The sequence below is a fragment of the Coregonus clupeaformis genome, chromosome 24, assembly GCF_020615455.1.
Source record: "Coregonus clupeaformis isolate EN_2021a chromosome 24, ASM2061545v1, whole genome shotgun sequence".
Taxonomy (NCBI): Eukaryota; Metazoa; Chordata; class Actinopteri; order Salmoniformes; family Salmonidae; genus Coregonus; species Coregonus clupeaformis.
Window position 1 is genome coordinate 13,737,117 of NC_059215.1, and position 16,551 is coordinate 13,753,667.

Genomic DNA, 16,551 nt, shown 5'->3' on the forward strand with positions numbered 1-16,551 from the left:
TTTCTATGGTGAAAATTAGCTTCCCCAAACTTGAAACCCATGCGCTGCCTATGTTAGAATAACTGTCCACATTTACTTATCCTCAGCCAACAAGACGAGTAACGAACAGCAAAATCACTAGCCTATGCCAATCTACTAACCCCCATAGTAGAACAGTTGACCTATTCTATTGGTCAGCTTGTCGTTCTGTGCGAGAAAGAAATAACCTTTTCCAAACAGATTCTGGGACAGTTGTGGGATGATAGATCCTAAATTCATACAACCAGCAGGCCTGGGTTACATCCCAAAATTGTTTAAAAAGCAATGAGGTTCATGCAACAGATCAGAAGTTTAGCTTAGAATGTTGATAAACTATTATTTCTTCACATTATAAGTGCAGCAATGTGCACAAGGCAGTAGTCTACGCGCGAATGTTTAGAAATGTAGAAAGAGGGGAGATCTAAATATGCAACAACTAGTATGGGTTGCTAATATGACTAGGATTGTGCCTTTTGGCTACTGGACAATGAAAGAAAGTTTATTTGAAAACCAATAGAACATGAGAGAAAAAGGCTACTTGTTTCAATGGCATATGGAAGTTTTTATAAAATAATTGCCTGCAGGTTTGGTTAGATTTTGGCTAGACTACTTTGAAGCAAGGTAAGACATGCCTCAAAATATGTTGTAAAACGTTCAGGTTTCAAACAATTAAGTATATGTTTTCAAAATGCATACTGTCTCCAGCTCATTGTAAAGTGGTGTGTGATGCGCTGAAGCCTGTCTAGTTGCCTATGCACTTGAATGGCGAATGGGAAGTGTGCTTCAATTTACCAGTTGAGAAAAAGAAAATACTAGGCCTAGCTCTTTTTAATTGTCATTATCAAATTTCTTTTTTTTTTTTACACACGATTGCCTTTAGAATTGTTGCGCAATGATTGGGCTTATTAAAGCACGTTTCACTCCAGCAGCAACAAACAGCTGTTTGATGAGCTGTAGCAGCATCTCTCACGCTACATTGACTGCTATTTCAATCAATGAATAGGCTCAAATGCATTATTTCGCAATGTGATTTAATTTTTCTCCCGGACAATTGACCGGTGGCAATTTTATTTATTGGCTTTTTATTTGTTTTATCTGACAAAAGCCGGCTATTACCGGCTAACAGAAACACTGGTGTGTGTATATACATGCGTGCCTGCGTGTATGTACTTTGAAGTGTTAGTGGTTGCCAATATGTGCTTACCGCATCTGAACTCGTCGCTGCCATCAGAGCAGTCTCTCTCTCCATCACAGAGGTAGTCTCTGGGGACACACTCCCCGTTCTGACAGGTGGCCTGGTCCACTTTGCAGGGCCCTGGGGGACCAGGGGGGCGTGGGGACTTCTTGATGGGGGTGGTGGTGGGAGGGGTGGGGGTAACTGCACCAGGACGGATCTTATCTGAAAACCAACAGAGCTTTTAAAGACCGTTGATCCAAGGGCGAATCCTAACTTACACCTAACTTACATTTTCACTTGGTCATGCATTGATGTCAATAGAACACAATGTGAAAATTCAACATAAGTGAACATTTGAGTTGACACTCTCGTTAGGGTACAAAGATATGTTCAATCAAATGTTTTAGTCAACCATCTAGTCACAACACAGGTCCAGTACCTTTGCCACTACTCCATTCCATACCATGCAACTCACCACAATCCAGCTCGTCACTCATGTCATTGCAATCAGGTCTGTTGTCACACAGGTACTCTAGAGGGATGCACCCCCCATCCTGACACGTGTGCTGATCCTTCATGCACGGCCGAAGGTCGGGGACCACTGAGAGACACGGGGGTGGGGGGGTTCAAGGGTCAGACATGCAGAGCTAAAAGGCCACCACACAACACAACACAATGCTTCCTGTTCAAATCACGTCAAATACAAGCAACCTTCCTCGGTGGAGGCTGGTGTCACTTTAAATCGAAGGATGGGCTCATTGTAATGGCTGGAATGGAATAAATGGAATGGTATCGCAGACACCATGTGTATGATACCGTTCCAATATTCCATTCCAGTTATTACTATGAGCCGTCCTCCTTTCACCAGCCTCCAATGACCCTCCTGGGTCACTGCAGGTCGAGCTGGGGCCTGGGGCTTGTCAAAGTCTAATAGTTCACCGTACCGTACCGGAGGTGGGACATGGCCATAATGTAATGGGAGATCCTTCTGAATAAACTGTTTTGTTGTTGTTACAAATAGCAATATCTGTAACCTAACTCATGCCATGCAAAAATCTTTGCAGTCCTCTTGGGTAGTGCAAAACCAAAATGTTGTCAGACTTCTGCTTCAGGTGCACACATGCATAACATTCCTGCATGAACTCTTAACAGATTTCCAAAGAGCTAATCGTCATCTTGTTCGTCATCATCATCCAGAAATAGCGGCATTCTGCATTCTACACGCACTACAGAACAGTCATGTCACTTCTCCAGCAGCTCTGGCAGTCTTCGTGCAGCAGGCATCGTTCCAGACCTGGGTTCAAATACTATTTTGCTACTATTCTATAGGCTCCATTGCGCCAGGCAAGCTCAATCAAGCCCAGCTAAAGTATTTTAAATGATTTTCAATAGCTGTGAAGTCAGGTTGGCATGGTACAGTACAAACCTGGCACAGCCATGGGGTTCACAGGGGGCAGAGCTAGAAACCAGAGAGACATGTTAAGGACACTACCTCGGACTCACCTAGCCCTCCTTTTTGTTTCTTTTAATATTGTATTGGTTTATTGACAGAAATTGGTATGATTGAAGGGGAGATATATAGAGGGGAAATAGTGAACACAAGAAATAGCCTTTTCTAGCATGATGCCTTAAGCTGGCTAGCCTAGCTTCATTGAAAGATTGTAATAACATATGATAAATCAATGTCTCAACTAAATAAAGAACACCATAGCTATGAGATCAGACCTATTTTGTTAACTTGTACAGCATTTATAGTAGGTCAGTTAAGACTTCCTAAAATGGATACTGTACTATAGAAATCTTCCTAATATGGATGCCGTTAACTGTAAGTCGCTCTGGATAAGAGCGTCTGCTAAATGACTAAAATGTAAATGTGAATGTATATTTGGCCATGTCAGCATCCTGGAAAGTCCTTACAATGCGGAGTAAATATTATCCCCTGTGGTCCTTACCTTCTCCCAGGCGTCTGAACTGGAAGCCCTGGACAGAGGTGATGTAGGAGGCGATGGCTCCCTCCTTCACCACTCCATAGAGCACGTTGCGGATCTGATTGTCGTTGTTGTTGTAGTCAGAGCCCACGTCAAGCTCTACAAACACATCCACCCCATCCTGCCTCAGCATCTTCCTATACACAGGCCAGGACAGAACAGAGGGGGTTGTTAGAGAGGGACGTGGTGACGATAACGGTACAGTGCTCCAGGTTCAGATGAATGTTGGTCGGGGCATATCAAGATTTTCTCATGGTAAGAACATTGATTAGTTACACTCAGCTTACAACAGTGTTTGGTGGACCAACCAGATGAGTCTAAGCTGTAGCCTAATCATTAGCTCTGGGAGCCAACAGTCTTCAGATCTCAGACAAGGTTACTCATCACGTGAGCATGGTTCATTGAACCACCTTTGTTACACCCAAGCTAAAGTAAGTCAAGTAAGTAAAAGTAAGACTGGTGGGGTTTTATCAACAGTAGCTGGAGATGAACAGTGATCTTACTTGATGAGGACCACATTGACAGTCTGGCTGCCTGAGATCCTGTTGTACTCTGACTCCAACTGTGAAAGGAGAAAAACAATACTTAGATGGGTACAAACCAGCAGAGATGCATTTTTGGCAACATGTTTTAACAAGTTTAACAACTTTCCTAACAAGTGTTTTAACATATGATGTACAGTAGTTTATAAACTGGGTGGTTCGAGCCCTGAATGCTGATTGGCTGACAGCCATGGTATATCAGACCGTATACCACATGTATGACAAAACATTTATTTTTACTGCTCTAATTACTTTGGTAACCAGTTTATAATAGCAATAAGGCACCTCGGGGGTTTGTGGTATATGGCCAATATACCACGGCTAAGGGCTGTATCCAGGCACTCCGCGTTGCGTTATGCTTAAGAACATCCCTTAGCCGTGGTATATTGGCCATATACCACACCCCCTCGTGCCTTATTGCTTAAATATGGTACAGTAGAGTATATTGACTAAAATGATCTACAGTATATGGCCTCAACTGCAATCAATAACATTGTGTAGCAGACATGACGTGGCAGTGGAATGCAAGGTGTGAGAATCCTGCCCTGGCCTGTGTAAAGTTTACAGCCCTTGTGGGGAGGGAGGGATAGGTCTACTGCTTACAGTACACAGTATACAGTATGTTCTGGAATAGGCCTACCGTATACAGTCCTCAAATTCAAATCTGGGCCTCAAAGCCAGTTCCATTGCTTTTTTGGTTAATTCTTCCCCTCTAATCATGGACAGATTTCGACCTGGGACACCAGGTGGGTGCAATTCATGATCAGGTAGAACAGAAAACCAGCAGTAGTCCGGACCTCAAAGGGTTAGATTTGAATACCTGTGGTATATAGTATATAAGGTTCTGGAATAGACCTACCGTGTCCACCACCGCGTCAGAGATCTCCTGGAAAGACAGTGAGTAGATGTCCTCCATGTCAGGCCTGTACACGATGGAGTCTGTGAAGTTCACCAGAGCTCTGTAGTACGCTGGAACACAGAGAGAGACAACTGTTAGTTTAACCACAGGATGACATACAGGAACCACGGCGTGAACATTTATACTCATTTTTCAGCAACATAATGTACACAAAGCCACATTTACATGGGACTTTCTTTTGGTGGTGTTGCCTTATTCAAAATGAATTGAGACTCAAACGTGGATAATGTTTGGGACAAATGTCCCTCAGGGAGGCCTTTGGTTCAATGTTTGGAGAAAGAAACTCACCAAACATAACTGTGGCTAAATTCAGAGCCATGTACAAATGATGGGGTCTATTTCCATATCTCAATTGTGGTCTGTACTAAAAGTGACAACTGTACCACATATACAGGACGCTCGAACAACAGGCACAAGTTAGACGTACACATGCACACATACACCCACACATACACACATATACACACCACAGGAGGTTGGTGGCACCTTATTTGGGGAGGACGGGCTCGTGGTAACGGCTGGAGGGGAATAGTGGGAATGGTAGCAAATACATCAAACACATGGTTTCCATGGTTTCCATGTGTTTGATGCCATTTCATTCGCTCCATTCCATCCATTATTATGAGCCATCCTCCCCTCAGCAGCATCCCCTGATACACACACAAACACACTTTCTGTCTATAACACACATGTGCACGTCAGACAGATGTCAACACTTGTCACACAAATACACACACATAGCCATACGTGTGGACGATCTCACACAAGTCCAATTACACTGTCAGCCAAGGTGGGTCACTCACTGCCTTGCTAGCTACACTTTTATTCACAGTGAAAAGGTGACATCACAGTTTGAGTTAGACACTGAATAAGAGGGGAGCCCCCAGCCCAGCCCCAGCCCCAGCCCCAGCCCCAGCCCCAGCCCCAGCCCCAGCCCCAGCCCTAACCCAGGCAGTGGCATTACTATGCCAACGGCTGCAGTGAAAAAAGCTCCAGTGAGTGATTCTGGAGGTGGGCCTCAACATTCCCTTTCCCTCCACAAAGTCAAACACACCAGATGGGACAGAGAGGCTGGAGCATGGGCTCTACTGCCTATGGAGAACAGAGTTAGCTAAGCTACCCTGACCCGGCTCTATGCTTTAAGTAGGTCATACTGGTGTAACGATCCCGGCAGTCTGAGTCGGGTCCTGTCTGTGGACTAGTTTTTCTGCTCGGGATCTCCAGTTTCCCGAGGGTTCTGGAACGCTCCGGGGAGCTCTCTTGATTTCCGCACCTGCATCCCATCAGCAATCTGCACACCTGGTCCTGATCATCACCCTTCTTAGGCTCTGGCCTAACATCCATTCCCTGCCGGATCGTTAGCCATGAACAGTAGGTTTATCAGAGTATCAGTCTTAGAGCTTCTAGCGTTAGTTTTGTTGTTTTGCACCTTGTTGGTTTGTTGTTTACTTACCTCCGTTTTGTTCCATCTGCAGTCACTCGTCCCGAACCTTCACCCTACCTCTGCCTGATGGTCGGCGGCTGCCGAGCCATCATTGGACCAACAACTGCACCCTCAACAACTCATCCACGCCGCCCGCTCTGTTCCCTGGATTATTCAGCATCACTCGTGAATTTGTAAATAAACACTCACCTTCGTTTCAACTTACCTTGTCCTGGTCTGCTTCTGGGTTCTGGCTTTGTAACTCGTGACAGAACGATCCGGCCAGTAATGAACCCAGCGGACCTGGACTCTGTTCGCCATGCCATTACCCATCAGGAGAAGATGTTGGGCCATCATAGCACGGAGCTACAGGAGATCGCGTTGGCAGTTCGGAACCTTTCTACCGGTCTGACGGAGGTCCAGAACCAGCGCAAGTTTCCGGTGGAGGATCCACTACCGGTTTCACCCATCTCGCCTGCCGCGCCTGAAGCGGTGTCCTTCCGTGAGCCCAAGGTTCCGACGCCGGATAAATATGAGGGGGAGCTGGGAAGATGCCGTTCTTTCCTTATGCAGTGTGGGTTAGTGTTCGATCTACAGCCCTACTCTTATGCCACAGACAAGGCTAGGATAGCCTTTGTGATTGAGTTGCTGCGTGGTCGAGCGCTGGAGTGGGCTTCAGCCGTTTGGGAACGACAAGACCCCTGCATGGCTTCATACCAGGGGTTCACGGCCGAGATGAGGAAGCTCTTCGACCATTCCGTCCGAGGGAGGGACGCAGCTAGGCGCCTGTTTTCGCTCCACCAAGGAACTCGCAGCGTGGCCGACTTCGTGATCGAGTTCAAGACGTTGGCTGTGGAGAGTGGGTGGAATGAGGAGTCTCTGCAAGCGGCCTTTTACCAGGGTCTGTCGGAGCAGCTCAAGGATGAGCTGATCTCCTATCCGGAGCCTAGTGACCTGGACAGCTTGGTAGCCTTGTCTATTCGGGTGGATAATCGAGTCCGAGAGCGAAGGAGGGAGAAGCAATGGGGTCCGTCCAGTCGATCAGCTTCTCAGTTCCCAGTCGGGTCGGGTGGTGGACCAGAACACGCCGATCATTCTCCACCACAAAGGATTAGTGGAGAGGTCCTCTCTCCGATTCTGAACCCATGCAAGTGGGGCGGCACGGGTTAACCAAGGAGGAGCGTCAACATAGACGTAAGACCAACTGCTGCCTCTACTGTGGTAGCTCGGGACATTACATCTCCACTTGTTCCCGGCGGTCGTCAAACTGCCCGGCTCGCTAAAGTTGGGAGGACTTTTAGCGAGCCAGTTTCAACCTCTCAGTACCTCTGTCAGACCCCGTTTCCCGGCTACCCTTGTGAACAGGAATCAGAGCTTAGCGATTAACGCTTTTATCGATTCAGGTGCCGATGGAAGCTTTCTTGATGCCGAAGTTGGTGGAACAGCTGGGGCTTTCCAAGGAGCAATTGCCGGAAGCCATTGAAGCGACCACTCTGAACGGCAGTAGTCTGGCACGTATCACGATGAGGACTGAACCGGTTAAGATGCTGTTGTCGGGGAATCATTCGGAGATGATTTCATTCTTCATTCTGCCGTCTTCCCATGTTCCTCTGGTCCTTGGATACCCCTGGCTGAAGGAACACAATCCCACGTTCGATTGGGTGACGGGCAAGGTAACGAGTTGGAGCCTTGATTGTCATGCTAACTGTCTCAAGACTGCCTGTCCCCATTCGGTTCCCAGTCAGGTGATTGAGGCTAAACCCCCAGATTTGTCCCTGGTTCCCGAGACATATCACGATTTGGGGAAGTGTTCAGTAAGCAGAAGGCTCTGTCACTCCCTCCCCACCGACCATATGATTGTGCCATCAACCTGTTCCCTGGAGCTGTCTACCCCAAGGGAAGGTTATACAGTATCTCCCGCCCTGAACGTGAGGCTTTGGAGACCTACATCAAGGAGTCCCTAGCTGCTGGTCTCGTTCGTCCCTCGTCATCACCCCTGGGGGCAGGATTCTTCTTTGTGGGTAAGAAGGATGGCTCTCTTCGACCGTGTATTGATTATCGGGGGTTGAATGACATCACGGTCAAGAACAAGTATCCCCTGCCCTTGATGAGTTCTGCCTTCGACTCCTTACAGGGTGCTACGGTGTTCACCAAGCTAGACCTACGCAATGCGTATCACATGGTCCGGATCAGAGAGGGAGACGAGTGGTTGACGGGTTTCAATACACCGATGGGTCACTTCGAGTATCAGGTGATGCCGTTTTGACTGACCAATGCTCCAGCGGTATTCCAGAGTATGGTGAACGACGTCCTGAGAGATATGATCGGTCTCTTTGTGTTTGTTTACCTGGATGACATTCTGATCTTCTCGAAGGAACCTTCCGACCACGTCCAGCATGTCCGGCAGGTTCTGCAGCGATTGTTGGAGAATCGCCTGTTCGTGAAGGCCGAGAAGTGCGAGTTTCACGCCCACACGACATCCTTTCTCGGGTACATCATCTCCAGGGGAGAGATTAGGATGGACCAGGAGAAGGTTAGAGCGGTTCTGGAATGGGCCCAGCCCGGTACGAGATTGCAGCTCCAGAGATTTTTGGGGTTTGCGAATTTCTACCGCAGATTCATCCGGGATTACAGCCGTGTGGCCGCTCCGTTAACTGCCTTGACTTCCAGTATCAGGAGCTTCAAGTGGAATCCGGAGGCGGATCGAGCGTTTCTGGATTTGAAGAGGCGATTCACCAACGCACCGATTCTCTCTCAACCGGACACGGCCCGTCAGTTCGTCGTTGAAGTGGACGCGTCTGATGTGGGAGTTGGCGCCATCCTGTCGCAGCGATGCTCCACGGACAGTAAACTCCATCCCTGCGCCTACTACTCGTCGCCTTTCGCCTGCGGAGAGGAATTACGATGTGGGTAACCGGGAGCTTCTCGCGGTGAAACTTGCCTTGGAGGAGTGGCGCCACTGGTTGGAGGGGGCGGAGCAACCGTTTATTGTCTGGACTGACCACAAGAATCTTGCTTACGTGCAATCGGCTAGACGTCTCAACTCCCGTCAGGCCAGGTGGTCGTTGTTTTTCGGACGATTCAATTTTTTCCCCTGACGTTCCGACCTGGATCTAAGAACGGCAAGGCGGACGCCTTGTCTCGGATGTTCTCCAAGACGGAGGAGGGTGGGTCCAAGACCGAGACAATTCTCCCCCGGAACTGCGTCGTGGGAGCTGTTAGGTGGAAGATTGAGGAGGAGGTGATGGCGGCTCTTCGGACGCAGCCCGGTCCCGGTAACGGTCCACCCGGTCGGTTGTTTGTGCCTGAGTCGGTTCGTCCTGCGGTCTCAAATGGTCCCACGCCAGCAAGATGGCTTGTCACCCTGGCGTGGCTCGGACGATGGCGTTTCTTCGCAGACGTTTTTGGTGGCTCGCCATGGCCGAGGATACTCGGGGTTATGTTGCTGCCTGTCCAGTGTGTGCGCAGAATAAGGGTACCAATCGGCCCAGCTCTGGACTACTTCACCCCCTTCCTATTCCCCGCGACCATGGTCGCATCTGGCCCTGGACTTTGTCACTGGGTTGCCCGCTTCTGAGGGGAACACGGTCGTTCTGACTATCGTGGACAGATTCAGCAAGTTCGCCCACTTTGTGCCAATTGCCAAGCTTCCCTCTGCCTCGGAGACGTCCGAGATCCTGGTTAGGGAGGTTTTCAGGGTCCACGGGTTGCCCAGTGATATCGTTTCCCGACCGTGGCCCTCAGTTTACCTCTGCTGTCTGGAAGTCCTTCTGTTTGGCCATTGGAGCTACAGTCAGTCTCACATCTGGTTTTCACCCCCAATCTAATGGTCAGGCGGAGAGAGCCAACCAGAAGATGGAATCCACGCTACGCTGCCTGGCCTCTTCCAACCCCACCTCCTGGGTCTCTCAGTTGCCTTGGGTTGAGTATGCCCACAATACTCTCCCTACATCTGCCACTGGGATGTCTCCCTTCCAGTGCCTGTATGGCTACCAACCTCCCTTGTTCCCTTCTCAGGAGAAGGAGCTCTCAGTGCCTTCTGTTCAGGCCCATATTCGTCGTTGCCACCGGACCTGGCATCGGGCCAGAAGGGCACTCCTTAGAGTTTCGGACCGGTATCAGCTCCAGGCGAATCGTCGCCGGATCCCCGCTCCCACCTACACCATCGGAGATAGGGTCTGGTTGGCCACACGGGATCTTCCTTTACGGACTGAGTCTAGGAAGTTGTTACCGAAGTTCATTGGTCCGTTTGTGGTGGAGAAGGTGATCAACCCGGTGGCAGTTCGACTCAAACTCCCGAGGACGCTCAGAGTCCATCCCACCTTTCATGTCTCCTGCCTCAAGCCTGTTTTCCTCAGTCCTCTGTTGCCTCCTCCGCCTCCTCCTCCTCCTCCTCGGATGATCGGAGGTGGTCCTGCCTACACGGTGCGACGCATCATGGATTCCAGACGGCGGGGCCGGGGTTTCCAGTATCTCGTGGACTGGGAGGGGTATGGTCCTGAAGAGAGGAGTTGGATTCCGCGGCGACAGATCCTAGATGCTGACCTCATCCGTGACTTCTACCGCCTCCATCCTGGCGCTCCGGGAGTCCGCCCGGTGGCGTTCGTGCCGGAGGGGGGTACTGCAACGATCCCGGCAGTCTGAGTCGGGTCCTGTCTGTGGACTAGTTTTTCTGCTCGGGATCTCCAGTTTCCCGAGGGTTCTGGAACGCTCCGGGGAGCTCTCTTGATTTCCGCACCTGCATCCCATCAGCAATCTGCACACCTGGTCCTGATCATCACCCTTCTTAGGCTCTGGCCTAACATCCATTCCCTGCCGGATCGTTAGCCATGAACAGTAGGTTTATCAGAGTATCAGTCTTAGAGCTTCTAGCGTTAGTTTTGTTGTTTTGCACCTTGTTGGTTTGTTGTTTACTTACCTCCGTTTTGTTCCATCTGCAGTCACTCGTCCGGAACCTTCACCCTACCTCTGCCTGATGGTCGGCGGCTGCCGAGCCATCATTGGACCAACAACTGCACCCTCAACAACTCATCCACGCCGCCCGCTCTGTTCCCTGGATTATTCAGCATCACTCGTGAATTTGTAAATAAACACTCACCTTCGTTTCAACTTACCTTGTCCTGGTCTGCTTCTGGGTTCTGGCTTTGTAACTCGTGACAACTGGTCTTAATATAGACACTGTACTATCCATAGTGGTGTTCTATTGTCGATTTATGCAGCTTTAAAAATGTCACGTTTCTGTAGACATACTGTAGGCTACTGTCACTGCTGTCTGCAAAGGCTAAGGGAGGTTATCCAAATTGCAACTTCGTATCCCAGCAACTGAAAAAACAACAACTAATGATTTGTCTTATTATTATCACATGATCTATAACAGGGTCTATTTTTATTGCATATCTATTTCCTTTACAAGACATCTTCTCTCATACCACTCACAAATACACATCCTTTAAATAGCCCAGGCAAGCCCCCCCTCAAGGTGCACCTATTCTCACACCCCTGCCAACCTTGTTGAGCTGGCCTGGGTCTGCCAGCTTCTGTTCAGCTTGGCCTCGACCTGGTCTGGTCCGGGTTGGGGGAAGGAAGTCAATATTTGTGTTCTTTCTTACGGTCAGTTGCTACTTGCCATGGCTATATTGAAGAGTCATGTTTTACGTGGGCATACCCTGGCCTGGGGCCTCAAGTCAACCAAACACACGTACACGTCTTCCCTCTTTCTTTCTCTTTCTTTTCCTTCCTTCCCTCTCTCTTTCTTAATTGTGGAATCAGTAATTACATAACGCTAGACAACATGTTGCTGTGTTGCTGTTGACAATGACAGCATGCATTCATTACGCTTTATGAACCCTGCTGTTTAATTAAAAGTTGGATTAAGAGTGCCTCACACGCACGCACACGCACGTGTACGCACACGCACATGCACACACGCACAGGCTGTCCCATCCATCCATTGTGTTGAGGCCCTGGGGTCTGATAGTGATTGTGCCAGTGACAGAACAGGCTGGCTGGAAGGCAACTGTGTCATTATGTCTAGTGGTGAGAAGCTGCCATTCAAAACAGAGAATAGTTTCCTCGAATTACAACATAACACTGGCCATGCTGGCCTGGTTCCTCCAAGACGCCTTCCACTTCTTGTGAGGAAAGGCCTTATTTGTTGCAGAGTAAACTGAAAAGATTTAAAAAACCCACACAATGGGCTGACTACTGTATGTAGTATAGAAGAGCAGGCGTCAGCAGTATGGCATGGACATGGTTGACTGTGTTGGCTGTTCCATACAGTCAGCGGGCTAAAGGACATTGTACAGATTGAAAACAGTACCAGAAGACATGCAACATCAAAATGGCTTCACTGGGCACTCGCCTGGCCCTGCAGCGAATGGGAACACACACACACACAGTAACAGACATTAGACCTGTCTCCTCTGAGCTCGCCGCTCTGACGACACGTCACAGCCTGGCGAGCGCACTCAGTGCCCATGATCCTTTGGTTACAATGTTGGGCTGTGCCCTTAACGCTAACGAGGGCTCTCTCTTCCTCTCTCTGCATCCCTCTCTCCTCTCTCTCTCTCTCTCCGAGGAGCATTCTGCTGAATGCCACTCACTTTTTCCATCAGGGGAAATCCCCCGTCAAGCACCACCAAGGGTGAAGAAACTGCCTGCTGAGAGCGAGCGCGGGGGAGAAGAAAAAAGGAGCCTGGAAAAATAGCATTCCAAACTCTTAATTCACAAACGTATTTTGCTATTAAAGCTGTTCAGTAAAACTGTGGTGGCTTTGTGTGGCGGGCCGGGCCCCCTCTGAACACACAGAGGCCTGTAGCAGGAGACAAAGAGCTGATTGAGCCGTGTGCCCAGCCTGGCCTTTAAAGCCCAACTGCTTTCAGCCCGACCTTCAACCCCACTTCTCTCCTCCCTCCCCACCAGCACCAGCACCTACGGCAGGGGAGAGGGGGAGAGAGAGAAAGAGGCGCAGAGAAAAAGAGAGAGAAAGGGAGAGAGGGGAAGAGAGAGGGGGAGGGAGGGAGAGAGAGAAAGAGAGAAAGCGAGAAAGACCACAAACCCACAAGAACAAGGCCCAAGTCGTATTACACATCCCACCAGGGACCAGCCAATATGACACCCTCCCTTTCTCCTCTCTCTCTCTCTCTCTCTCTCTCTCTCTCTCTCTCTCTCTCTCTCTCTCTCTCTCTCTCTCTCTCTCAGGGGGCTGGGAAGGCCAATGTGGGGTGGTATGGGGCTGTTTGGGAAAGAGAGACACTTTCTCAGCTTTGGCTTTTAGAGAGGGACCTCTGCTACTTATTCCCTACTGCTGGTGGTCAGCCAAACAGCCATGTTCTACAGAATAGACTGCTTCAGACTCAGGAGCTCATGGGAATGACTTGAATGACTTCTGGGCCCAATATTACTGGAGCCTCTTTTGTGCTCTCTCCACAAGCACACAATTTGAATGACAAAAAACACTTCAGGGAAACGGCATAACACTTAACTACTATTGACTGTTGGACTTTCCACTTTATGTCCACTATACTGACATAGAACCTACTGGCAGGCAGCGGTCCTTTCACAAAGTCTGTTTGCATCATTTAATTCAATTTGTATTGGTCACATACACATATTTTGCAGATGTTTTCGCGTAGCGAAATGCTTATGTTCCCAGCTCCAACACTGCAGTAATACCTAACAATACAAAACAATACACGCAAATCCCAAACATTTTAAGAAAGGAATTAAGAAATGTAGAAATATTAGAACGAGCAATGTCAGAGTCCGGCTTTCCAGCTGTAGGTAATAATGCAAGAAACATTTTGAGCAAATGTAAGAAATGACTAAAAAAGTACAGAAATACTGCAGGGTTGGCTAGGAGCTAGGAACAGGGCTTCAATTTAAGCCTACTAGAAAGTGTGTGCCCTCAGGCCTGGAGGGAAGCAAAAGTAATTCCGCTACCCAAGAATAGTAAAGCCCCCTTACTGGCTCAAATAGCCGACCAATCAGCCTGTTACCAACCCTTAGTAAACTTCTGGAAAAAATTGTGTTTGACCAGATACGTACAATGCTATTATACTGTAAACAAATTGACAACAGACTATCAGCATGCTTATAGGGAAGGACATTCAACAAGCACTTACACAAGTGACTGATGATTGACTGAGAGAAATTGATGATAAAAAGATTGCTGGGGCTGTTTTGTTAGACTTCAGTGTGCATTTGACATTATCGATCATAGTCTGCTGCTGTAAAAACGTATGTGTTATGGCTTTACACCCCCTGCTACAGTATATTGTATAGCCTCTCCAACATTATCCAGGTAGAATCAGAAATTTCGCAGGGCAGCTGTCTAGGCCCCTTACTTTTTCAATCTTTACTAATGACATGCATCTGGCTTTGAGTAAAGCCAGTGTGTCTATGTATGCGGATGACTCAACACTATACACGTCAGCTACTGCAGTGACTGAAATGACTGCATGTCACGATTCAGACAGACGACCAGAGGACCACAATTGCGTCACACCAGAAAGTTTATTAAACTTAAGGGAAAAGGGAAGTAGGGAGTGAATGAAGGCTCCAGGGGTAACAGGGATCCCGTCCAATGCGCTGGGTCTGTGCCCCCCCCAGTGGCAGCGATGCGTCCTATGAAGCCGGTGGTGGGTGGTCCAGAAGTCCTGGGGGGGGGGAGACACAGACACAACAGGGCGGAATGAAACCAGGCAGCAGTACAGTTCAAGGGAAATCCAAAATACGTAGTAGCAAGGCAGAAGGCTGGTCAGAGTTACCGGGATTGAAGAGTAGTCAGGAGTCGTAATGGCAGAAGCAGGTCTGGATCTCCTGAGGCAGAAGAGTATCCAAAAACAGGCAGGTCCGGGGTCACAAAACCAGGGGTGAGCCAGAAGCGCGAGCAAACAGGTTCCGGGTGTGAGCTTTGCAGACGATCTGACACCGGAGAGCTGAAAGACAGGGCCTTAAATACTGGGAGAGGTTAGTGGGTAATGCAGCGCAGCTGGCAGAGTAATTAGAGCCGAGCAGAGCAGGGACAGGTGGAGCTAGTTAGGCTGAGTAGAGAGAGGGAGGTGAGCAGAGTGGAAGATAGTGGAAACCAATTAAGGTGGTAACCCGGTGGAGTGAGAGGGCTCATGACAGAACCCCCCAAGGGACGGCCCCAGAAGTCCCAAGAGCAACACCACGCCGGGCGGGAGGAGGGGAGCCGGAGGAGGGCTAGAACTCCTCCCGAACGGTCCGAGTGAACGTCCTCATCCTCGGAGGAAGCCGGAGGGCCGTGGTCGGGAGATGGGACAGGTCCCGAGACAGGATCAGGCACAGGACAGGAAGCCGAGCGGGCCGGACGGTTAGGGACCCCTCTGGGGCGGCCCCCTACGGATTGCAGGTTGATCAGGATGCCGTTGGTGGAAAGCGGTGATGAGAGTCCTATCCACAATCCGACTAGCTGGCACCCAGGTCCTTTCCTCAGGTCCATAGCCTCCCAGTCAATGAGGTACTGGAGACCCCTACCCCTCCGTCTGGACCGAAGCAGGCGGCGGACGGTGTAAACCAGACCACCATCGACGAGCCGTGGAGGAGGAGGACCAGGCGCAGCAGGGACCAGCGGACTCTCATGGATGGGCTTAATCTTAGACACATGGAAAGTGGGGTGCACCCTCAGGGAATTAGGCAGTTGGAGCCGGACAGCAGTTGGGCTAATCACTCTTATGATAGGGAATGGGCCAATGAACCGAGGTGCCAGCTTCTGCGACTCCACCCTGAGTGGCAGGTTCTTCGATGACAACCACACCCTTTGACCAACATGGTAGGTGGGAGCAGGAATTCTCCGACGGTTGGCCCCGGTAGTGTAGCTGGCAACGGACCTGAGGAGTGTGGCTCGGGCTTGTGACCAGGTGCGGCGACATCGACGGGCAAAAGCAAGTGCAGATGGGCAAGTAACCTCCTCCTCCTGGCTGGCAAATAGAGGAGGCTGGTATCCATAAACACATTGGAAAGGGGACATACCGATGGCAGAGCAGGTCAGAGAATTGTGTGCGTACTCCACCCATGTCAATTGCTGCGACCAGGAGTGGGGGTTGCGTGAAGTCATGCATCGCAGTGCCTTCTCGAGCTCCTGATTAGCCCGCTCTGACTGCCCATTGGATTGGGGATGGAATCCGGAAGTCAGACTGACTGTGGCTCCCAGCAGGTGACAGAACTCCTTCCAAAAAGCGGAGGAGAATTGTGGACCACGGTCAGAAACAACATCCCTTGGCAGTCCGTGGATCCGGAAGACGTGTTCCAGGACCACCTGGGCGGTCTCCTTGGCGGTTGGGAGCTTGGGGAGGGGAATGAAGTGTGCCATCTTGCTGAAACGGTCAACGATGGTGAGAATGACGGTCATGCCACTTGAAGGGGGGCAGCCCCGTGACAAAGTCAAGGGCGATGTGAGACCAGGGACGTCTGGGCACAGGCAGGGGCTGCAGCAATCCGGCTGGGGGCTGGCAGGACGA

The 16,551-nt window shown here is 49.8% G+C and overlaps 1 protein-coding gene across 4 annotated transcripts in view; it reads right to left on the bottom strand.

The window, feature by feature from the left end:
• The window catches only part of hspg2 (heparan sulfate proteoglycan 2), a 207,518-nt gene that overhangs the window by 95,755 nt on the left and 95,212 nt on the right, over nt 1–16,551 (bottom strand). For all 4 annotated transcript variants that reach the window (XM_045207055.1, XM_045207054.1, XM_045207053.1 and 1 more), the window contains exons 4-8: nt 4,585–4,694; nt 3,687–3,745; nt 3,148–3,320; nt 1,671–1,796; nt 1,223–1,417 (exon numbers count right to left, since the gene is read on the bottom strand). In XM_045207055.1, coding sequence (XP_045062990.1) covers nt 1,223–1,417; nt 1,671–1,796; nt 3,148–3,320; nt 3,687–3,745; nt 4,585–4,694 — 663 coding nt within the window. The remainder of the gene's footprint in view (nt 1–1,222; nt 1,418–1,670; nt 1,797–3,147; nt 3,321–3,686; nt 3,746–4,584; nt 4,695–16,551) is intronic.